The sequence below is a fragment of the Schistocerca americana genome, chromosome 3 (genome assembly GCF_021461395.2).
Source record: "Schistocerca americana isolate TAMUIC-IGC-003095 chromosome 3, iqSchAmer2.1, whole genome shotgun sequence".
In the NCBI taxonomy this organism is placed as follows: Eukaryota; Metazoa; Arthropoda; class Insecta; order Orthoptera; family Acrididae; genus Schistocerca; species Schistocerca americana.
In genome coordinates, this window is record NC_060121.1 from 941456252 (window position 1) to 941482473 (window position 26222).

Sequence of the window (26222 nt, forward strand, 5' to 3'; positions counted from 1 at the left end):
ACAAAAATGCAGTGGTCGAAACTCGGGGTGGAGAAAAAAGCTTGTCTTCCACCTTTTTTTTAAATTTATTTACTGACACAGAGGTTTTGGCGCCAGTATTTATCTTTGTGCCTGCAAACCATGCCTGTATAGCGCCACATTTATTCGATGGCAGAAGTTAGTTGTGGCAGCACCTACCAACATTTTTCAGAACTTCCACTTACTTTGCACTCGATTCTAAGCAGCAGGCGGTTTTTTGGATTACAAAAACAGGAAAAAAAGTGCGGCTTAGATTCGAGTAAATACCGTACACATTATTATCTTGTTTGGTAATAAATTTTTTCCCTTATTTTGGTACTTTGTATTTGAGAGACAAATTTCTAATTTGAGTATTGGCCTTTAGCATTGATTCATTTTCACGGTTGAATAAATCAGCTGAAGATTGTTTCTTTACTATACCAGACATATTAAGTCATTCACAGCTTAAAATTTTTTTACTCAAAATCATTCCAATACCTATGACATCATTTGCTGGTGACATAATCACACTATAGTCACTTAGTGAAAAGTCTTCCTCTTCTTTCCATTTGGCTTTCTCATTCTTCAGGCTTTTTATGTCCCTGTTACATACCAACTCTCAAAATTCTACACAGGGGCTGTTGCAAATGCAAAAAAGTACGGAATATGAGAGAGGTGATGAATCAACTATAAGCTTCCTATGCCATGACTGTGAGGTACATCCACATGCAGATTCTGTTTTGGTCTGTCTTGCTTAGTTGTGTATGAAGTCATCATTAAATTATGAGAACAGCATTTCTTGTGGATACAGTTGTCACACAGTCTGCAGTTCCCAAAGCTTTCTGTGCCTCGAATCTTTCTGTAGTCCAAGAAGAAGAAAACCTGACAGTATCACTTCCATAATTATGGTTACCAGACCATAAGCATATTGATATGAACTCTACAGATGGTACATTCAAAATAATCACTGTCAAGACATGCAAATGCTGGCTTATTTGTGTGATACCTGTGGCTCATAAACTGCTACAATGCATTGCCATGAGTGGAGGAATTGCAGTGCCACACCACTGCCACTGAAGTTTCCTGTGCACTGCCTCTGGTATGTGCAGCAATTTAAACCGAAGACTGGCAAGCATTCTATACTGTTTCTGCCAGGACCATGTATGATTTTTCTGTATATTAATAATACTAATTGCTGCATTTTCCATTACATGTTTCAATCACTTATATTTTAGGCGTATTTCCTAGAAGTGAGTCACCTCTCATTTGTTAGGGAATTGGGCTTAAAGGGCAAGGAAGGAATGGTGCTGAAGAGAACGGGGAGCACCCAGCTTGCCCGTGCAGGCTGTGACTGCTTCGGTGTGTGCAGATGCGCGGTGTGTGTTCGGTAAGTAACCTTACTTGTCCTGTTTGCTGCCTCAATGTCCTTGTTAGCCTTTTCATTTCCAGTGACTTAACTGAGACAGTGAGAGCTACAAAACCTCAGATAAATTGACAGAATGTGGGATATTACTTCGCTACCAGACACACATGTAAAGTGTACCTGATGCAGAGTCATCTGTAGCTTATTGTGAATCTCTTCTTCCAAACACTATATGTTAGCCATTTATTTAAGTATGTTGCTTCACTTTGTTAATTATTTGATGATGATCTGCACAACTACCACTTCATCTGGGAATGTGCAGACAATCTAACTGTCCCAGGCTTGCTCCATTCCTTTCCTGTTTCTAGCACTCTTACCTGCACTTCTTTCACTTATAACCTTTAGCTAAACCTTATTTATAATGCTCTATTTCCTTACTGAATTACTGTAATATAAAGATAATCTTACGTCTGCTTCATGGGATCCTATCCTCCGGGTGAGGTTTTGTGATCCATTATGTACACCACTGTCCTCTAATCTTTTAATGTATGTCTCTCCATGACTTGAAGTTCTTATTTGGTGAAATCTGCAGATACTGTGTTTTCAATTATTTTGTGGTGGTGGTGGTTGTTGGGATGTTTAAGGGGGACTAAACAGCGAAGGTCATCAGTCCCCCAACTTATTTTGTTTCTGATTTTCTGTTGAGTTTAGAATCTGCTTGAAATCTGGTAGTTGTTTTTGAAACCAGCTTTATTTGATGAATTTTCCTTGTGATGCCCTTTATGCCACTCTATGGTTCATTGAAGAGGGTGTAAAATACTTCTGGCAGGAGTGTTATGCCTCTGTTTGTCATTCTAGTCCATTCTCCTGTGTTTACACAAAGAATTCCCAGCCATTGTACATCGTAAACCCTCTTAGTGTACCATAATTTATGTAGCTGTTGAAAAACACTCTGCCACATTAGAAATACCAGCTTGAAATATTTGCCATGAATCTGTGTCACCCAGTTGTTCTTCGGCGATAAAAAAAAAAATGTTCTAAGGTTTTATTTTTGTGCAGTGGCATAGAATCTGGCCCTTATGCCTCATTTTACTGTTTCATTAAGTTCTTTTTGTGTTCATTGCAGTTTAGAAACTTGTTAAATAACAACTAAGTCTTACAGTTATCATTATTATTCCGTTTATTTTTCTAATTTATCTTTAAATCTCTGTGTCAGTACTCCATATTCAGAAAGCTTGGTTTTAAAGGTCTGATAGGAACTTCTTATGTTGTTCTTTTTGAGACAACTGTCCATTTGTGCCAGCCATTTCTTGCCATATGCACTCTTTGTGAGCTTAAAATAGCATCGTAGCACCTTCCTTTCCAGTGTAATGAAAGGTGTCACAGATGACCCTTTTATATTATGAATTATTGGTAAATAGCCTTGCAACACTGTTTCAGACCAATCAGTTTTATTATAGCACCATATGTGTCTTCACTTTGAGACTGATGTCAAAATGCCTCTGAATATTTGCTACATTGTTTGTCAATTATAGTGAGCATTGCTTGCTGTTTTTCTGTTTTCTCCAGTTAAATTCTTGATTCTACTGAGTAGTCCCCCTACCCTCCTCAAGCTATTGCTTAACTTCTTACCCTCCTGTGCTGCAGTTTTACTCTTTGGCAATATCTTTTCTCAGACATATTCTCTAGGACAGATTACCTGCTGACAATCTAGCTTGTTTGTAGCAGGTAGATTATAGTTCTTCCACTTTGTTCCATTATTTTATATTTTGTTGAAGTTATGTTTGGTCACCACACCTGGGTGTGGTCTGCATCTTACCAAAATTTTTTATAGAAGTGTAGGCCATGCAGGGAAGCTTGCCCAGTCTCTACCATGGTAATCAGTCGATGCAAGGGGGAATGCAAGGCGGACTCCAGCTACGTGTTGGGGGATAGCTCCTTGACCACGCTGGGATTGCACTATTGATGCCGGCCTGTCACCTAACACACGCCATGGAGTAGGTGCCTGTCTGTCTGAGAACGCTAGGACTCCGGGCACTGGCCATCAAGGCAGGTAGCCTTTAACCTGGCAAGAACACCTGTTTAGAACAGGTGGCACCATCACAAGTATCAGATGTCGCAAAAAGACCTAATTATGAAAAGAATAGTTGCTGCTCACTATATGGTGGTGATCCCAAGGCCAAACTTCAGAGTCTGGTTTTGGCAGCCAGAGATTGTGGTCATGTGTGTGCGAGTTGTGTCTGCACGTGTGTGTGTGTGTGTGTGTGTGTGTGTGTGTGTGTGTGTGTGTGTGTGTGTCTTCTGATGAAGGATTGTTTGGCCGAAATCTTTGTTTGACAGTCTTTTTGTTGTGTTTATCTGAAGCTCAGCATCTGTGCTGTATGGTGAGTAGTAACTATCCTTTTCACAATATTGTCATTATTCCATTCTGGATTTTCCATTCTTTGATGAAAAGACCTAAGTTAGCAGCCACTAGCCAAAAGGCTCTGGCAGTCTCTTCAGACAAACTACAATTCAGTGCAGATTGCTATAACCTTAGAAACTTTCCCTCCTTGGCCACACTGTGAGAGGAAAGCAAAGTCTAGCAACTTGCAGACATTCTCTCTCCTCAGTTCCTGGTTTGCATTTGAACATATGGGGGGGGGGGGGGGCGCTTCTTTTCTAAAACAATGTTTTTTGTGGAGAATATTGTAAATGTGTTTGGCAAACTCTCTTCCTGTAGTGAATTATGAAGTGGTACACAGTCCAGGGTGTTACTCTCTTGGAAACAAATTGGTGCTGCAGCTTTCACCATAACACCCCATAAGAATGTAAACATAGTGCAGGTTTGATTTTTTTCCAATGACATGTCACTGCAGATGGATGAACTACTACATGAACATTTGGAGAAGCTAGGGATACACTTCATGCATCACGTATGTTGAGCCCCACCAGGCAACAGGATTGACACTGGAGCATTTATCCTGACTTTTGAGAGGGATCCAATTTCAGGAAATGTCAAAATAATGATTTCCCAGTGTGATGTGAAACGGTACTTCCCACTCCCAATTCAGTGCTTTAAATGCCAGCATTTCAGGCATGTGTCTTCCCAGAGTACATATGACTCAATTTTTGGAGTACATATGACTCAATTTTTGGAGTACATATGACTCAATTTTTGGAGTACATATGACTCAATTTTTGGAGTACATATGACTCAATTTTTGGAGTACATATAACTCAATTTTTGGAGTACGTATGACTCAATTTTTGGAGTACATATGACTCAGTTTGGGTGTGAATCGTGCTACTGTACTCCATATTCACTGGCCCTGATCTTGCTCCGACTGGGCTATGCTTGTCAGATTTAAGGCTCAGTAGCACCTTCGACTTTGAAATTATTGGACCCAGTCCAATATCAAGGAGTAAGACTAGCCACTGGTGCCTTCCGGACTAATTCCACGGTTCCCATCTTTGAAGCAGGGGTCATACCTCTTCAGTTATGATGGTACCATCTCTGGAGTTCAGTTATGCAATCACCATTCAACAATTTGCTCATCATCCATCCTATCAGATTGGTTTTGCATACAGGGGGCATTCACCCTCTGAAACACACTATCATGTAGAATTGCCATTTGGAAGGTGCCCTGATGCCCTCTGCCAGACTCTCTTCATAACCCCATCAGAACGCACTTCTTATTTTTCCCAATACTCCCACACCCTGGTTAGTATTCAAGCTGCATATTAGGATCAATCAGTTTCAGGAACCTAAAGTTTGTCTCCCTGATGACCATTCAGCATCTGTTTGTCTCAGTTCTTTAGGAGCATGAGGGTGCCACCTTCATTTACAATGATGACTGTAAAACCACATATAGGATGGGATATACTTTTACATTTCGCACTGGTCAGAAATAACATTTGCTGCCAGGAATATACAGTATTTTTACAGTAGAGCACTACTGTTTATTAAATAGATCTTCCTCAACCATTTTTTAATTTTTAGTAGTTCAGTGATCAATCTCCAGGCTGTTGATGATGTTACACTTGTCACTCTGAGGGATCTACTATTCACCATCATCTTTTCTCTGACCTAGGTTGTACTGGCCACTCAGTTGTCTCTGGGTACCAATTTCATGTAGATATTTCAGGGAATAGACTGGCCGGCCATTGGCTATAGAACCAATTACTTGTCCAACATTTGCTTCGTTGGTCACAGGTGCAAATTTGTGAGTGCAAACAAGATGTCTCCTCTTTTGGAGATTGAACATCCCCCACCTGGTGGGTCACTGCCTCATCAGATAAATGCTGTGCTGTCAAGGAGATTACTGCTGTAGAGTGCTGCTCCTGCCATTGCTCCCAGGGAGATTCCACCTTACTGTGTCACCTCTGCACTGGTCATACCAGATTAACCCAGAGATTTACCTTACATAATGAGCCACCCCCATGTGATTGCGGAGCCTTACAGAGAGCAGCTCACATCCTGGTAGAATGTCCCCTCCTCCTGGCTCTCAATGCTAAGTATGGTCTTCCATATTTGTTGCCTCCAATATTGAATACTTACAAATAGTTTAATTTAGTTCTTCATTTTCTATGAGAAACTTGTTTTTTGTTCTGAGATATAATATTTGAAACTACTTCTAGGACAGGGTGGTCAAAGGTTGGCTGTCTCCCACTGCATCCAGAGCCCAGTGGGCCGTCAACTCTACCTCCTCTGCCAGCTGCCTTGGTCGTTCGTGTTTACTCTTCTGTCGCACCTTAAAGTTTTAGGGATAATACTCCCCTGATGAAGGCAAGACCTTGAGGATTCCTTAACCTTGATACCAGCTGATAACAAAAGAACAGTTAAACAGATTTTTAATGTTTTCTGAAAGGTAGTGGTCTGTTCCTATCTATACCACTTTTGTTATAATGGTTCAGGGATGGAATGGCTGTGGAAGGGGCACCCTCTATTATATGGTAAGCCCCGGAGGACACACACCTGGCTCTACCTACCTTTTATTGGTCTCACCTTATTTTGCTGTAACTGATCTAGTTGCTGTTCATTATGTTTTGACCTTCTCACTTTTACTATTATGATTCTTCTGTCTGGAAGACCTTGTTTCTTCCATAACTGTCTTGGCCTTTAATTAGGTGGGAAGGGGTCAAGGAACTTCGTCTTATTGTCTGAAAACTGTAATCTTTCAGCCCTTATTATTATTATTATTATTATTACAGATGTTCCTTCTTCTGTGGTGACATTTGTGCATCATGGAGGCAACGCTGGCTGTTCGTGAAAGACACCTACCTAGGCTACATACGGCCTAAAGATGGCCGTGTGAAATGTGTGATGCTTTTTGACTCTGGCTTTGAAGTTTCATCTGGTATTTATGCTACGGGACTCAACCATGGAATGCATATATTCAACTTGTCAAGGTTAATTTTGACTATTTAATAAAAATTTGCTTAGTATGTAGATCTACCTACTCAATTACTTGAATGTAATGCATATTTCAGAATGGAGCATAACACTTAAAGAATGGGTGATTAGATTAGATGTACTTTTTGTTCCGTAGAGTCAATGTGAGGAGTTCCTCAGGGATGTAGAACTTGTCATAAAACAAGAATACATAATATATATTTACAAAAGAGGTAAGCTAATGTCCCTTCCACAGATCCCAAGTGAAATTGTACTCATGGATGTGGAATAAGTGAAAAATGTTAAACACCTTTTCATTTAAAAAGTAATAGCAAACATGCCACAAAGCATGTAAAGGTACAATAAACTGAGGTGCATATGGTAATTCTTACACTATTGTAGTCTCACAGAGAAAATAAGTTTTCAGCACTTGTTAACACTGATCGCTTTACTGCACTGAAGAGGTACAAAAATCATATTTTACGTAAAACATTATTTTATACACTACTGGCCATTAAAATTGCTACACCAAGAAGAAATGCAGATTATCAACAGGTATTCATTCGACAAATATATTATACTAGAACTGACATGTGATTACATTTTCACACAACTTGTGTGCATAGATCCTGAGAAATCAGTACCCAGAACAACCGCCTCTGGCCGTAATAACGGCCTTGATACGCCTGGGCATTGAGTCAAACAGAGCTTAGATGGCATGTACAGGTACAGCTGCCCCTGCAGCTTCATCACGATACCACAGTTCATCAAGAGTAGTGACTGGCATACTGTGACGAGCCAGTTGTTCGGCCACCATTGACCAGGCATTTTCAATTGATAAGAGATCTGGAGAATGTGCTGGCCAGGGCAGTGGTCAAACACTTTCTGTATCCAGAAAGGCTCATACAGGACCTGAAACTTGCGGTCGTGCCTTATCCTGCTGAAATGTAGGGTTTCACAGGGATCGAATGAAGGGTAGAGCCATGGGTCGTAACACATCTGAAATGTAACGTCCACTGTTCAAAGTGCCATCAGTGCAAACAAGAGGTGACCGAGACGTGTAACCAATGGCACGCCATACCATCACGCCGGGTGATACGCCAGTATGACAATGACGAATACACGCTTCCAACGTGCGTTCACCGCGATGTCGCCAAACACGGATGCGACCATCATGATGCTGTAAAGAGAACCTGGATTCATCCGAAAAAATGACGTTTTGCCATTCGTACACCCAAGTTCGTCGTTGAGTTCACCATCGCAGGCGCTCCTGTCTTTGATGCAGCATCAAAGGTAACAGCAGCCATGGTCTCCGAGCTGATAGTCCATGCTGCTGCAAACGTTGTCGAATTGTTCGTGCAGATGGTTGTCTTGCAAATGTCCCCATCTATTGGCTCAGGGAACGAGACATGGCTTCACGATCCGTTACAGCCTTGCAGATAAGATGGCTGTCATCTTGCCTGCTAGTGATACAAGGCCGTTTGGATCCAGCACGGCGTTCCGTATTACCCTCCTGAACTCACCGATTCCATTTTCTGCTAACAGTCATTGGATCTCGACCAACGTGCTCATTAATGTCGCGATATGATAAACCACAGGCTACAATCCGACCTTTATCAAAGTCGGAAATGGGATGGTACACATTTCTCCTCCTTTCAAGATGCATCACAACAACGTTTCACCAGGCAACGCCGGTCAACTGCTGTTTGTGTATGAGAAGTCGGTTGAAAACTTTCCTCATGTCAGCACGTTGTAGGTGTCGCCACCGGTGCCAACCTTATCTGAATGCTCTGAAAAGCTAATCATTTGCATATGACAGCATCTTCTTCCTGTCGGTTAAATTTTGCGTCTGTAGTATGTCATCTTTGTGGTGTAGCAATTTTAATGGCCAGTAGTGCATTATTAATAATATACACATCAGTTAATCCAACTAAGAAGTTCATTCCATGAGAAGAGATATGTATTATTTATGGGAAGTTTGACGTAGGAATTTAATACTATATCTACTGGACTATAATATAATAATATAATAGAGGGAAACATTCCACGTGGGAAAAATATATCTGAAAACAAAGATTCTGTAACTTAGAAAGCTCAAAATTTGTGTGTGTGTTTGTGTTTGTTACTGTTTCTATCAACGTACCAACGATTTCGTTTGGTAAGTTACAGAATCTGTGTTTGCGGACTATAAGATAAGGTTTTTCCACAAATTTGATAATGAGGAATTATGAAGTCATCTTACTTTCACAGATTGGACTATTTTTGATGATGTCAACATTTCTACGTTGTGTAATAGCTTAATATAGGGATTGTCTTATATTTATAGATAAAGCTTTGGCAATTGAGGTCACACACAAATTTAATTTGAAGAATTCAGAAGGATAGGATGGATAACAGTGGCACCAGCTTGATTGAGCTTTAGGATGGAACTGAGAAAGGAAGTTGTGAATGGGCAACATATATTGTCAGGCTGCCAACCATTGGAATGTATCGTGTATCTTGGATTTTTCATAAATATCTATCATGCTTAAACTTTTAACTTCCCTCCCCATGAAATCTGAAGTTAAATTATTATGATTGAATAATATCTAGTTACTTGAATGGCAACTTTTGGCCAAGCAAAGTCACTTTTCCAATATTTTTACACAGTTATCTCCCAAACTTCCAGGTAGAAATTTTGTTGCTATTTTTAATTCTCAAGTCTATAGAACAAAATGATTAGTAGTTACAGTTCATGATCATACTCTGGCTGACACTCATTGCCGATATCAGCACCTGGAATAAAATCTCTGGGGCTCTGCAGAAGTCTGGCACATCGACTCTGAAAATTCTTAAAATAATCAGAGGCACAATTGTACACCAGTGGAAACCATCTTGGGTGCTATGACGTACTCACTCTGCAGTTTGGAAATCAGTGTCCAAGTTGTGTATCGGTTTTGATAAAGGCCAGAATTTAATCTCTTAAAATAGAGCATAGACCATTGTGGTGCAGGCTCTACTGGTTTCCCAGGATACAAAGTTCCCTATGAGTTATGGCACACCAAACAATGTTCCAAGCCACAGACAAGGAGAAGTTAAAATAACCAAAGAATTGAATGTACCTTTTCTACTCATGAAATTATATTTTTCCATAAATTATCTTCCTAGCTACATTTCAGGATATATCATCCTCTTGTATGAGATGAAATGTTATCATAGTTTATTAAATTATATTCGGTATTCAAAATGGCAGCTTACAACAGTGCCGCTAATTACAATTCCATTGTGATTCTACTCTCCGCAATTCTCAATCAGAAGTAAGTCCGTTGTACACATAATGTTTCTCATTATATACACAGAGTCTGTATATTATGAGTCAAAGGTTATATATATATATATATATATATATATATATATATATATATATATATATATATATATATAAAAAAAAATCTCTCTCTCTCTCTCTCTCACACACACACACACACACACACACACACACACACACACACACACACACACAGTCGTAAAGAGTCTTTGAGACATGTAAATCACTTGCTCATTTATGGCCAAAGTAGAGAGGATATAAAATTTAGACTTGCAATGGGAAGGAAAGCGTTTCTGAAGAATAGAAACAGACTCTCAGGTGAATCTGTAGTAAAAGGATTCAAAAACTGCTGCATATCTAATGCTACACTTGATTCAGAATGAGATGTAATATGGAAGGAGTGCCAGAAAAGAAGAAATGGCATTGGGCTTACAAATAAAGATGAAGATGATACCCCATGATGGTGACATGATGATGATGATGATGATGATGATGATGATAAAATGTGGTGGTATGAACTGGTTTATAGTAAGGAAACAAAGGAAGTGAAGAAAAAAGTTAATGTAAACCATTTTAATTCACTTTCTATTTCACCTTTCTCAAGCAGGCTCTTCAAAAAACTGTGGGGAGGTGTGAGTTTTTGCCTAAAGATTTGTTTCGGCACTTAAGCATTTATGTGGTTTGCTCCTCCCACTTTAATTTGATATGAAGTTGTAATTCCAAGAACTTAATACTCTCAGTGTCTTCAGTCTGCTTGTCAACATATTTTACATGTATACTGGGGTCATGTCTTAAAAGTTTTGCACTACAAATAGCGGGTCTTTTCAAAGTTTAATGACAAATAATTGGCTGGAAACCATTTATGAGGTCTGCTCAAAGTATTCTGGAACTTTGATCACTTTTCTACACTTGCCTTTTATTTATTGTGCATGATTTCCTGTGAACTACTCTCCTCCACAAGTGATATGCAGCTCCCAGTGCCATTTCCACTTCCGGAAGCAGTCTTGGTACTCCTCTTACTGGATCACGTGAAGCACTGTCTGTAATTTTTCTTTTATCACATCTATTGTTGCAAATCTTCATGCTTCCAGTGAGGTTTTCAGCTTTGGAAATAAAAAAAAAGTGAGCAGGGGCCAGGTCTGGAGAGTATGGAGGATGAGGCAGCCCAGTGATTTCACTTTTTGGGCAATAGTCACGCACCAACAGGGGTGAATGTGTTGGGTGTGTTATCAGATGTAGGGGCCATTAATTGTCTCATCACATTCTAGGCCATTTCCTTCTCACATTTTCTCGAAGGTGTCAATAGTACCACCGTTATGAATTCATTATGAACTAATCCTTCAAAGTCAACAAAAACTGTCAGCATTGCTTTGACACTTGACCTGACCTGATGAGCTTTTTTTGGTCTTGGAGAACCTTTCCTGACCAAAAGTGAAGACTAAATCTTGGTCTCAGCATCATAACCATAAACCCACATCTCATCACCAATTATGGTTCTCTTAAGGAGCATCTCGTTCTCATTTGCACAATCCGAAAGCTCTTCGCAGATTGCTAGGCGAAAGTCTTTCTGGCCTTGACTCGTGGATTCATGAGTCATGGGACGAATTTGGCAGCAACGTTATGCATTCCAAGATACTGTGACAGGATTTCATGATATGATTCCAACTGAAATGTTACATTCTTCTGCAATCTCTCAGACAGTCAATCTCAGATTTGGCATGTACAATTTCGTTGACATTCCTGACATGACCATCATTACTAGACGTTGAAAGGCATCCTGAATGAGGCTTATCTTTATCTTCCGCCCAGCCATTTTTAAACTGTGTGAACCCTTTGTAACTCTGATTATGGCTTAAGCATTCATCACCATAGGCTTCCTGCATCATTTGGTGTGTTCTGTGAAGGTTTTCTTGAGTTTCACACAAAATTTAATGCTGAAGCAATGCTCCTCTGACTCTGCCATCTCAGATTTGCAAACTGTACAGCACAACACTCTAATCAGTACAGCACTGAACAATAATTAATAGACATACAACAATCAAACTTCCGGCAGTTACACATTAAACATATGCGTGTGCAGGGATGCCAGCCACATTTCACTCCAACACACCATTCGCGCAAAATTATGAATGTTCCAGAATTTTTTGAACAGACCTCATATTAATATCCATAAAAATTTTATTAATATCCATAAAAATTTCACTATTTGGTCTTTGTAAAACTAAACTTGATTTTCTCTTTATATCAACGTTTGTATCATCTGCAAACAAAACAGACTTGGCAGCTGCTAATGTTGGTAATGAAAGGTGATTGATATGCACAAGAAAATTTTAGGGCCTTGAGGTGGAACCTTGTGGGACACGACATGCTGTTAGTTCTTAGCTGGATGATGCCTGATAGTTTAAGAAATGCTTTTCCATACACCCTTTGTTTCCGTTGGATAAGATTTGAATCATTTTGCAGTCTTTCCAGTTATGCTCTAATATTCTAATTTACTTGAGTGATATTATTTGCACAGCCAAATATCTTTGACAGTTCACAGAATATATCGGTATCCAGTAATTTATTGTCTAATGAATTAACATTCTTGCTATTTGTTTAAATATCTTCCTCAGTACTGCAACCCACTAGAAATCCAAACCATGGCTTTGACAATTTTTATTTGTAGTCAGATGGTTAAGAAGCCACTTATATATCAGTTTTCTAGAAAAAGTTCCAGTTGCAGTTGCAGTTTGTCCTTTACCAGGCTGAGCATATTCTCTCAACTTTGCCTTGGGGGGGGGGGGGGGGCAATATAGGGGATAAAGACAAGTTACAATTTCTCTAACTCTTCTTTACAAGTAGCTGTAGCACTCATTATCTTCAGTGCATATCTAATTTGTGTTTTTCCATGTCAAATCACATGATTTCAGGACATTTTCCTGCTCGACCATCTCCAATATTGTATGTGAACATTTGCATATGTCCCCGATGAACATTGGTAAAGTTAAATGTTTGTCGAAGCAATACTGCCCAAGATAAAATCACTTGTTTGACTCCATGCACAACTTTGCACAAAGCAACATGAATTTCTGGCGAATTCAGGCTGTTATATCTAGGGCAATATTTTGTTGACAGAAATGAAATGTGGCCCCTTTTACAACAGTAAGCATTGTCTTAAAAATAATAATGAAAAAAAAAGTTAAGAGTCATGGTCGGCCAGAAAACTTTAGACACAATCGTCCAAAAAAATTGTTATGTTTGGCTCCTTATATCTCAGGATCTAAAGGTATGGAAAATGTTAAACTTGGCTTGTAGTAACCTAACAACACAAGGTTCTCAAATATAAAGATTCATTGACGTGCCACTTTCCAATACTGAATAAACGAAGTACAAAGTTGAATTTTGTAAAAAGTTCAAAATGTACAAATTTCAACCTGATTTTTCAAAAAAATATGTTCTGTAAACTCTCCGTGTTTTTAACCTCCTAAAAAGTATATTTGATTATCCAGCACAAACTAACAGTGTTAGATAATTTGAATCCAAACTGGACGCAAAAATCGTGGCATGAAAAAAATGTAATCTTTGGATTCTTACATCTCATAGAGTAAATGCATGCTGAACATGAAAGTTAATAACCAATAGCTTGGTAGCACAAGATTGTGGAATACAAAATTTCATTCACCTTTTTTTCAGTAATCTGCAAAGTCATCGAAAAGATGACGATTTTTGTGAGATGTTGAAAATAGTGTATATTTGACACTTCTGTTGTAAATACCATTGTTTATTAAAGCTTTAAAACCAGTCATGTTTGAACTAACATATTTTAAGCCCTCCTCCCACCAGAACAATGGGCAAAATTTCCAACATGGATTAACGACTTTACATAAATTGAAATATCTGTGTGGTGCAAAAAAGATATCTGTGTGATGCAAAAAGTGGCAATTGACCCTGAATAAAGAAAGAATAAAGAAAAGTGTGAAGTTATTCACATGAGTACTAAAAGAAATCCGCTAAATTTCCATTACGCAATAAGTCACACAAATCTGAAGGCTGCAAATTCAACTAAATACTTAGGGATTACAATTACAAGTAACCTAAATTGGAATAGTCACATAAATATTGTTGTGGGTAGAGCAAATCAAAGACTGTGGTTCATTGGCAAAACACTTAGAAGGTGCAACAGGTCTACTAAAGAGACTACTTACATCACACTTGCCCACCCTATTGTGGAATTATTGTTGTGCGGTGTGGGATCTGCATCAGGTGGGACTGATGAATGACATCAAAAAAGTTCAGAGAAGGGCAGCTCGTTTTGTATTATCGCGAAATAGTGGAGATAGTGGCACAGACATGATACATTAATTGGAATGGCAATTATTAAAACAGAGGCGTTTTTCGTTGCGACGGGATCTTCTCATAAAATTTCAATCACCAGTTTTCTCCTCCAATTGCGAAAACATTCTGTTGGCACCTGCCTACATAGGGAGAAATGATTATCACAATAAAATAAGAGAAATCAGGGCTCACACAGAAAAATTTACATGCTCATTTTCTCCATGCATCATTCAAGAGTGGAACAGTAGAGACAGCTTGAAGGTGGTTCATTGAACCCTCTGCAAGACACTTGATTGTGAATAACAGCGTAACAACATAGAAGTAGATGTAGAAACAAACTAGCCAGAAAAATCATGCTGCAAATAAAGTTTTAACTTTGGTTTCTTATATCTTGTTGATTGAATTCATGATAAACATAAAACTTTAGATGCAATGACTTAGTAACAAAACGTTTTGCAATATAAAACATCATTCACATACTGCTTTCTAAATTTCTACAAAATCCGTTCAAACTTGATTTTCGTAAATATTACAAAAAATAGGTCACATTCAGTTTGCTTGTAGAAAAGCTGTTTTGCAGTATTTATTTCAGACTAATCACAGTTGGAAATAGCACATTTTCAAGCATTCAGAAAATAACATTCAATTTTGCAATTGGTCTAACAAAACCTGAAAATGACAGACAGATCTGAGGGAATATACCATGGCAACGGGCTACGTTGCAACAATCTTGTGATTTTTATCAAGTCATATCTCACTATATTGTGTTGGTAAGAAATTGTCGCTGCCAGTTCAAGAACAGGAACCAGCAACTGCATTGCTGTAGGGGTAATGCACAATAGTAGTGCAGTACCAGCCATGTGTGGGTTTCTTCATCCAGATTCCCGAGTCTCTAATTTGGTTTCTTAATTTAACGTCTAAAGCCTTCTGGTGGTACCTGTATGCTTACAAAGCCATTTGTACATTTCTCAAATGTGTAAGAGTATCTCTCATAGGTAGCAAGCAAAAAGTAATATCAATTTTGATTTTAAACTTTTGAACATTGCAACATTATTGACATATCAATGGAACAAAGTGAAGCGCTGATAAAATTTATGCGTCCTTGTGGTCTGGCTCTTTCATTTTATTGCCTCAAAAGACTGGATGCTTGTGGGTATCAGTGGAACACCTCATTTCCACTCTCTCTGTTCCTTCATTATATCCATCTGGCTGACGATATCAATTTCCAGAAGATGAACAGCAGAAAGTGGTTCAAAAAATTTCAAAAAATGGAAACGGCAATATTGAGAAGTTCAAAATCAAAACTAATATTACTTTTTGCTTGCCATTTATATGAGACACTGCTAAAGATTTGTCAATCATAGATAAGGTACTTAGCAAATGGCTCTGTAAACAGACAGGTGCAACTACAAGGCTTTGGGACTTAAATTAAGAACCAAAATTTCAGGCTTGGGGACCTGAATGAAGAAACCCACCTGTGGCTGGTATTTCTCAGCTACCTTATGGCAATGGGCTTGCTGGCTCCTGTTCTTGAACCAGTAGAGACAATGTCTCCATTTACCAACACAAGATAGTGAGATATTACTTTTCAATTTAAAAATAAAAACCACATGCTCTGAAACACGAAGAACAGGTTGTTGCAATATAGCTTGTTGTCGTGGTGTATTCCCTCAAGTTTGCCGGTCATTTTAGTGTATAATGTAAAATCAAACATGATTTTATAAATGCTTGAAAATGTGCTATTTCCTACTGTAATTAATTTGGAATCAGTTATGGAAAACAGATTTTCTAAGCACAAATTGAATGTGATCTATTATTGCAATTTTTACGAAAATCAAGTTTGAAATCATTTTGTAGAAGTTAAAGCAGTACATGAATGATATTTTATACTGGAAGAACCTTATGTTACTAAGTTGCTGTTGTCCAATGTTTCATGTTTATCATGCCTTGAATCAACGAGACATAAGAAGCCAAAGTGAAAACTTCATTCACTATGTGATTTTTCCAGCTAGTTTGCCTCAATTTATGTAGTAATTGTTAACCCATGTTGGAAATATTACGCATTGTCGGGGGGGGGGGGGCGCTTAAAATACATTATTTCAAATGAGACTTGTTTTGAAGCTTTAATGTAAAATGGTATTTGTAACAGAAGTGTCGAATACACACTATTTTCAACTTCTTACAATTATTGTCTTTTTATTTTTACCATTTTGCAATTTATAGGAAAATACGTGAACGAAATTTTGTGTTTTACATCCTTGTGCCTCTGAGCTCTTGCATATTAAGTTTCATTTTCAGCTAATGTTTACGGGATATAAGAATCTAAAGTTCACATCTTTTTCATGCCATGATTTTCACACCCAAACTCGATTCAAATTACCTAACATTATTAGTTTGCACTGGATAATCAAATATACTTTTTAGGCAGTTAAAAACATGGTCTTTCTAATGAGCCCAGCTTGGAGAATTTTATAGAACATAATTTTTTGCAAAATCACATTGAAAATAGTGCACTTTTTAAATTTTTACAAAATCTTGAATTTTTCTCTTAATTTATTTTATACTAGAAAGTGGTACATAAATGAAACTTTATATTTGAGAACCTTGTGTTGTTAGGCTACTGCATGCCAAGTTTTGTGTTCGTCATACCTTCAGTCCCTGAGGTATAAGAAGACAAACTTTTGAATTTTTGGGGGCAATTTTGTCTCATATTTTCTGTCTGAATATGGCTCGTAAAATTCTTTTCGTTTTTATTGTTAAGAAAACTCTTACAGCTGGACAAGATGGCCAATAAAAACAAGAAAATCCAAATTCGTGACACGTAAAGGGAATACAAACATGCCACCTTTGTCCAACCACAATTAATTTTCAAAGCAGGATTAACATAGCACATGGCCAAAGACATGCAAATACTTCTCACAAAACTCTGCAAAATGACAAATAAGCAACATGAATGAGAGCCATCTTAGAGACAGTAAAGTTGCTATCATTGCATCTTGAATATGAGACAAAAGTGTGCTGCTTTCAGTGGAAAACTACAAGCAGATTGTTGGAGGGATGAAACAGCATTAGCTATATAGCAGAAAAATACCTATCTAAATATTAGGATGAGACACACAGTAAGTAACATATTCATAAAACACACAATGCATCACAAAAAAGGCACCAGAACTAAGAAAAAGTACATATTTAAAACATTAGGAATCCAGGAATTTACTAGTTCAAATATCAAAATGAAAAGTGGGGCATATGACCAGCAGAATATTTCACAAAAAAACAGACATCATTGCAAGTCACAAATATGAAACAGCGCATTTCGCATTTGCATATCAAAATACACCTAAAAATCTTCAGCATGTAGCCATATGTACAAATTAATTTGTATTGTGAATTTAAAATGACTCATTCCAAATCATTATGGTTTATTGTTCAAAATGATCCATAGAACATGAAACTAACTAACTAACTCTGTAACACTTCACATCAAGGACAAGAGTCAAAGGTATGGGAATTACAAGTGTCTGCAAAAGCACACACCTCGTCCACCCAGAAAGCAAAACTCAAATAAAAATAATAGAAAATAGACATCTCGTTAATAATCTGCTTGATATCAGAAACCAAATATCCCACAGTGAAAACAATTGGGGGGGGGGGGGGGGGGCGCAAGACAAGCCATTATGACTACATGCACTTATCTGTCATTCCTCTTACCATCTAATAACTCACTCACGGCATTCCAAACCCACACTATTTGACATTTGCATACTATCTAAAACCATGTCACCTCACATCAAGGATAAGAGTCAAAGGAATTGGATAAAAAGTGTCAGCAATAGCACATACCTCATTCTTAAGGAAAGCAGCACCCAAAGAACAACAGGAATTAGAAAACTCTTAAATGACCTGTTGGATATCGGAAACCAAATATTTTCAAAACACATTAAAACTGGTAAGAGGAACAAGGGAAGTGATTATGACTAAAGACACTTATCTCCCCCTTCTCTTACCACCTAATTGCACACTCACACCGTCCTGCATCCACACTAAGCATTTGACGTTTGCATAATGTCTAAAATGATAATATCTTACATCAGAGATATGAGTCACCAGTATGGGAATAAGTGCCAGCAATATTTTTAAAACACACTGAGAATATGTAATAGGAGGAACATAACAAACTGTTATGACTAGATACACTTATCAGTCCTTCCTCTTAACAGCTCACTCACCATTCTACACGTCACTAAGTAATACTCAGTACAGTAACATAGCAGACACAAAGTATATTCTCTCTATATTGAAAATGGTGAAAGTTTTGTAACATCAGAGCTGAAGAAATAAATGTGTATAGGGAGAGCTTACATGTACTGTAGTTAATACCGAAAACTTGTTTAGTTACGTTAACTAATGTGGATAACTACTAAAGAAAATTATGTTCATTTCTTTATACTTTCTTTGTTTAAAATATGTCCTTCCAACACAGTTTTCAGTTTCCTTTTGTTTAATGACCTGTGCACCTTGTCATTTTCCATTTTACAATAGTTATTAAGCAAAATATTGACACCTGTCCAAACAACAGATTTACACAATCCCTGTGCTGAATGTTTGTTACAGACATCTACTGCATAATCATCATTGGCCATGACACTATCATGAATTAATTTACACGCTGTTTACTGTTGGTTTTGAAGCCTGAGAAAGGAGTCACAGTGTTCATCTGATAATAGTTTTCGCATGAAACAAAAAGAATAAATTACTATCAGCAATGGCATTTTCTGTGGATATCACAAGCCACTTCTATCAAGATCTTTATTTAGTTTGTGCTCAGCATCACATGCCAGCTGCTTATCCATTGTTAAAAACTGAGCACAGTTACCACACTTTAACTTCTTTATTGTGCTGTAGCAACAGTATCCAGCAATGAATGTAGGCACTGGTAATTCTGGATCGATAAGTTCCAAATCACATTGACTGACACTTAATTTACAAATATCTGATACTGAAATGTCACAGGGAACATCAAGACATTCAGACTGATCACAGCTTTGTAGAGATCTAATTACAATTTTCTTAGTTGAGTCACCTTGTAAAGAAAACTCTAACAAAGTTGGATAATCTCAGCTTTTTCTCTGCCTCAAATATTTGCCTCATTGACACATGGTACTGGGATCCAGATAGCCATCGATACAATCCAAACCTGGCTTCCAAGGCATCGGTCTGAAATTTTCCAGGTAGCACGTATGACATTTTAAGTTCCGACAGGCAATACGTCCTCGGTTCTAATAATGCATGTCGTATGCTTGAGTGCAGAGTGTGTTTCCTTACTGAGCTTACCATTTGACTAATTCATGGAGCTCCAGTTGTCTAGCCAATTTAGAAAATTTTCTAGAAATTTACACCTCTCATCATCCTTGTGGCTTGTTAGAGGCTTTTGCATTTCCTCTCTAAGTATAAGGCCTTTCGAAAGGGACTTAACATTAACAGTTTTCCACCATGTGCTTATTATCTTAATAAATTCAGCAGTTCCTTAATAATTTTTAATTTTATTTGTAGGCCCCAACTCCAGTAAACTAGACTTGATGTTGTAATTGAAAATTTGACAAACAAGCTTTACATTTTGTTTTTCTAATGAAGAGGGCCACCAAGCTTTCATACTTAAACTATACCCAAATTTCAATAATTTGTTCATTTCAATGTCAAATATGGACCTAATTGCAGAAAATGAAGCTTGCATTCTCACAGATGTGTTTTCAAAGCTGGGGAAGCAAAATCTCAAAAGTTCATCTTTCAAATTCACCTAGTTATGTCTGATGCATTTATACATGCGTACTGGGTCTATAACATAAAACAAGCGTCCGGAATGATCAAAAGGATGTGGGTAAGCAATACTAAGTTGTGATGATGGATTTGCAAAATTACCAACAGCTTTTCTATAATTGAGTTATTGTCAGAACAAATACAAATAACCTTTAAACGTAAGTCTTCCAACCCAATCAATACTTTTTTTAATTACATTGAACAACTGGTTAGCAGTCATTTTATTTACAGGCAAGAATTGGACATCATTATTAAATGATGAAATTACACCTTGCACCAAAAACACATGAGCAATTGTTGTAAGAGTAGTGGTATCATGTGCCATACCAACGAAATTTCCTCCTTTTTAGTCCATGGTGGGTTTAATGTGTATTTCATCTAACATGAGTGTCACAAAACAATCATGATCATTCAGGTTTGATACTTTCTCCCTAATGTAAGCTAGAAAGTTTGGGCTGTTAGTATCAACATCAATATTTGCACAGATGTTTGTAATAGTATTAGGATGAGGCAGAATAACATTTCCAGTGCTCCGTATGAATCTGTAAGCATGACTTGAAATAAAAAAAAAGAAAGAAGCAAATACTAAAACATGGGGAGAAAACCTATGTCTCTCAGAGGGTGAAAGGCTTAACTGAAAGTGGCTTCTTATGAATTTAACAGCAGGTTTAGTTTTCCCCTCTCATTCTAAGTTATCTAACGACTCAACAATTATGTCTTGAAGATGTTTGTCTTCCTTTTTGCACACAAAACTTTCAACAAATAGTATAATATTGTCTACATCACGGATATTACTTACAGTTTTTGGAACTTTCTTGAAAGTGATTTCACAACCCTTAACATAAATGCTTTCACTGAGTTCCTGATTAATAAGTATGTACAAAATATGATGTGGTGTTCTTTCAGTGTCTACATAAAAAACAGCACATATGAATCTTTCACTGCTTTTGACCACTTTTCACTACAAGTAACAGAGTCAAGCGTCTTATCAGTTCTTGAAATGAATTGAAGGAAAACGTCTTACTATATTCTTCTAGAGATTTAATACTGTCCTCTATGGATGCTCTCTGTGCAGCAGCTTCCCTTTTCTCCTGTTTTTCAGAAGAAGATTCTCTGGTTTTGGCATCACTTTGGAGATATATGAAGGGCAGTTAGGAAATTTGCTTGGGACTGCATTTTGTCAGAGTTGTGGCTTGCTTAGTGGTGCGGTGAACGTAGACCCAGTTTCCCAGCCTACTGCTTGTATTTCCCACAATATATTGTCTTCCCAGAAGTGCAAATGTCAGACCTAATGAAGTGAAAAATAATATATTGCACGCATGTCACTGAAACTTGTTCTGATACTCAAACTTCAACTGCTATATACTTTCATCAATAAGTATGGCTTAAAATGAAAGGTACTCACCACAGAATGCTTGTTGGGAACAAAATTCTCTCTCCTTTGATCGCAGATAACCATTCCCCTCACATATTCTCATTGGCTGGAAATTAAAAATGTTAACCTTCTTCTTCTCATCGTAATTACCGTCACAACCTGGAACACAACACTTATTCACCATGGTGATGATCACTTCTGAACTGTTACAAGCAGCACACACTTCAAAGAGCAGAAAAGCAATTTGTTTTTACAATGGAATTCAACTTACTAACTCTACAACTCCAAAACAGTTGTTTACATGGCTCCACATAACATTCCTACTGGCTTCTAGGTCGTGCTGCTACCGGTAGGTGGCACTGGCTGTATGCCTGAAGTTGATGACGTCACTTGCCTATTGGCAGAGAGTTTTAAGGCCTTGTGATTAAGGTGATTTTGGCCTAGATAGGTTGACATAAAATAACCCATCTGCACTTTACTGTATCCATTCTTGGCAAAAACACATCTTTAAAGTGTTGCAACTCAGCTGGGAGACTGTCTTTGCCACAAATGGCACATGCCCTGTGAAATAGCATTTTTAGAACAGTGTACTGCTGTGTTGGAGGTAGACAGCTCATTGTGTGTAGGTACAGATCTGTGTGTGGCTTCTTTCTTCAGACTACATGTCTTAGGATACTGTCTGCTTTTCTTTTCTTATTTGAATGCCAAATATGAAAAACATCCATTCAGGGTTGAGGCCAAGACTTGTCTGCAGTATGTTGAAATGAATGTAGGGTGCAGTAGTTGTGGCAGTGGCACGTTTTTTAATGAAAAGTACTTGATTATATTCAATTCAGGGAAATGTTGAAGAATGCTATGCACAAATTTTGTAATCATACTCTGATAATGGGGAGATGTTAACTTGTTAGTTGCAGACTGGGAGAGATTAATTAAAATGGGTGCCAGGGTAAAGATTTGTGTGATTTTGTACTGGTAGTGGAGGGAAGTTGTGTGGAAGTGGTGTGTGGTAGAAATTATATAGAGTGTAAAGGCATGACTACAGTAAGCAGGTTCAAATGGAGGCACACAGAGATGAAGGGGCTTGCACATCTGGGTAGTTTAACTTGGAGAAGGTGGTGGTGGTGGTGGTGGTGGTGGTGGTGAGGATGACTACGACGACAAGTGCATGTTTTGCAGATCTTCCACTATCGCACTTCATAGTTGGACATAACTCACTGGACGTATTGTATTTACTTCAAAGTGAGTTACATTAAAGTAAAAGCAATTCTGATGTAAAAATAGCAGTCTTCCACTGCCAAGCTGAGATATTTACTTTCCTCTTGTGCCTGAACCCAAAAAGCAGAATTGCTGGAAAACCATGAGAAATAGTTGTCAGCCAACCACACCTCAGATTTGGTCAGAAGTGTGATATGTCAGGCAAAGCTCCAGGAAGCCTGTTCTATTTCAAGAACACTTGTACATTCATCATTATACATGGCGTGCCATTGTCTTGCTGAAATATGGCATTTAGTAGAGGAACGTTTCTTGAGGCTCTAAAACTTACATGGTGTGGTTACTGTCCTCAGTAACCAATGGTGACCCAAAGTCTGGCACACAGCATTTGTCCCATAGGTTGCCAGAGTGTGATTTCAAGGTAATGTTACAACACATTGCGATCATCAGTATAGGACAGGTAGAATCAGGTATCACCCAATAATACCGCATTGTACTGTTGCAGTGGCCTAATGTTGAGCCAATACTGTGAACAAAGTTGTCCTCTGACCATGCACGCAGGATGTTAATTGTGTGCTGTGGTCACATTGTGTGGTCCAATGCCACCTTGGCACCATACTATGACTTTCCTTTCCACTTTTTCCAGACATACAGCTGTATCTTAGTAGTATATCCTGCTGATGCTTAACATTCCATTCTACTCCAAAGCTGACACTGTGAGCTTGCTTGGACTCTGAAGCAGTTAACTTTAATATTTTGACTTTATTTGACTAGCACTCTACTGATTCATTTCACATTTCACTACCTGACAACTGAAGAGAGAAAGAAAGTTGCTTACCCTGTGTACACTCCATTTGTTTGGAGCTGTAATTATATGTCTGTCATACATTGTTGCAAATATTCCCTGACTTTGACTACTTCCTGACCATTGTTTCTGGGTGTTGCAAGTTTCACAAATTTTCTAAACATTTTTGTGACATGAGGTGGTAGAAGTATTACTTACTACATCAATTTCAACATTTGTTTTATGTTCAGTGACTACAACACTGCTCATAAAGAGTGCCCTAGAAGTTCCTATCAGCCACAGAACAACAAATTGGTATCATAAGATGGAGACTCATTGGACTGCCCTTTACTGAGCTTCAAGGACAGTTTTCTTGATGTTACCATGTGGAAGCAACAGTGTGAACAACCATCAGATGTTTGGCCAAAAAGTTCAAATGAATTGGGAATGTCTGCAACTATAAACATTCTGGGAAGCTGTCATACGAAACTGTGGGAATCATAAGACACACCATGTCAGCCAGGAATATGGCATCCCAGAGTCCATTGTGTGGCAAACCTTATGCTTTGTACAAAAAAATGGGGGGGAGGGGGTTTATCGCATTCAGATGCTCCTTATCTTGAACCTGAGGACTATGGGGCATGCAGGGCCACGACTTCATTGGGGCAGTAAATAATGAACATTTGGTGGCATACATCCTGTTCAGGGATGAGGCTGGCTTTCATTCCTGTGGCCTCGTCAGTCGCCACAACAGTAGAATATACCCTTATGAACAACCGCACATTGCCATGGAAATGGAATATGGAATGGAACACTCCAAATTTAAATGTGATGCTGGACCTCACACAACAGCACATTTATGGACTATTGTTTTTTGCTGAAGCAAAATCATATCTGGACATGCTTGACCAATTTCTGCAGCCTCAGGTGTTTGCCAACAACATTCAGAATTTTGTGGTGTTTCAACAGGAATGCGCCCCACAACATTTTGCACTCTCTGTGTGTAATTACCTCAGTGAGATATTCCCTTTATACTGAATTAGACAAGGCTCACCACAGTTGTGGGCAGCATGCTCAACTGATATAATGCCCTTGGCCTTCTTTGTGTGGGATCACATCAACAGTCAGATGAACAAAGTGAAGATTGGGGATTTGTGGCACCTGCATGAATGCATTTTGACAATGCAATTACACCAGCGTATGTTCAGGTGCACTGAGGAAAAATGGCAACCCTGTTAGAATATGGAGTGCAGTCATGTTGAGCAACAGTAATGATTTCAACGAATTATGGTGTCTTCTTTCATGTTATATTCATGTTCTTTCATATTGTTGTAAACATTTCATTTGAATTAAAAAGCTCCATCCCAGAAATGGTTTGGGCTTCTCGGGTACTCTGTATATTCTGTTAATTTGATAGATTGTGTTACACAATGGGATGCCATCTCAGTTTCCAATTGTATACTTATGATTAAAGTGTTTTGCATTATGTTAAAATGCTAGGTGGTTTCCTAAATTTCATTGTCATCAAAACTTTTTTTTTTCCCTCTGGTTTCACTGTCTCAAGAAATCTGTTGTCACAATCGGTGCTTTCAGAGGTTTTTTTTAAAGAAAGTGACCTTAAGAGAACATTCAAATACCAATAGGGTATTAATTCTGCACTAGAGTAATATGTAAAACAGCAACACATCAACTCAAGTTTTCACATGTTATTACTTAGCATCCGTCTCTATACAATTCAGCATAGCTTTCCTTTGTAGCTTCTAGAGTCATATCTAATTGTAATTCTCTTAATTTTAGGCAGCTAATTGTGAAGTGCTGGTCTCGAAGAAATCGGAAGGAGTGGCTCTCTTTTCTCAAGGATGTTACAGCCAAAGGTAAATTATTGTAGATCTTAAGATGAAAACTTGTGGAATAGAAATTTCTTATAAAATATACTTTATAGTTATGCCATATTAATTTTAGGAAAATTTGTTTATTGCTAAGTTGGGTGAACAGACGATTATAATGTTAGCAGTTGCTGCCATCTGCTCCACTTGAAAGCAATTGGTATCTGTATTTTTTAAAGGTAAAATGGAACTCATAATTTATTGCCAGACCTGTTGGTATACTAAGGGCTATTCACTTCTAGCAGTGTAGTTACAGTCCATAAAACTTACTTTTGTATACCCTCCCTATTCTGTATTTTTGCAGCAGAAGGTACGTACTGACTGCAGCTTTGCTTGGTGTTGTCTCTTTCTCTGTACTACTCTATATCACTGATGCCCACTTTATGATAATTAGATCAAGTGCTATTTCTTAGTAGCCTCTCTACAAAAAAATTTCCTAGTTTATTTCTCTTACAATTCACAAGGAAAACATCGTAATGCACAATTACTTCTCCATTGAAGGCATCATCCAAAAACAAATTCCCAGATGCCCCAGGCACCTGCATGGCACCATTCTGTGCCAACCTATTCACAGTCCATCTAGAGGAATCCTCCCTAGCCATACAGAATCCCAAATCCCTCTTCCGGTTCTGATTCATTGATAACGTCTTCATGATCTAGACAGAAGGTAAGTACACCCTACCCATATTCCTCCAGAACCTCTACACCTTCTCACCCATTTGCTTCACCTGATCCCCCTCAACCCAACAAATAATCTTTATCGATACTAGCTCCACCTCACGGATAATTC

The 26222-nt window shown here is 38.1% G+C and overlaps 1 protein-coding gene across 3 annotated transcripts in view; it reads left to right on the forward strand.

Annotated features, from left to right (window-relative positions):
- The window catches only part of LOC124605691 (phospholipase D1), a 181228-nt gene that overhangs the window by 48189 nt on the left and 106817 nt on the right, over positions 1-26222 (forward strand). For 2 of the 3 annotated variants that reach the window (XM_047137547.1, XM_047137548.1), the window contains 3 exons: positions 1233-1384; positions 6554-6751; positions 25344-25420. In XM_047137547.1, coding sequence (XP_046993503.1) covers positions 1233-1384; positions 6554-6751; positions 25344-25420 — 427 coding nt within the window. The remainder of the gene's footprint in view (positions 1-1232; positions 1385-6553; positions 6752-25343; positions 25421-26222) is intronic. The other variant, XM_047137549.1, reaches the window with a different exon arrangement.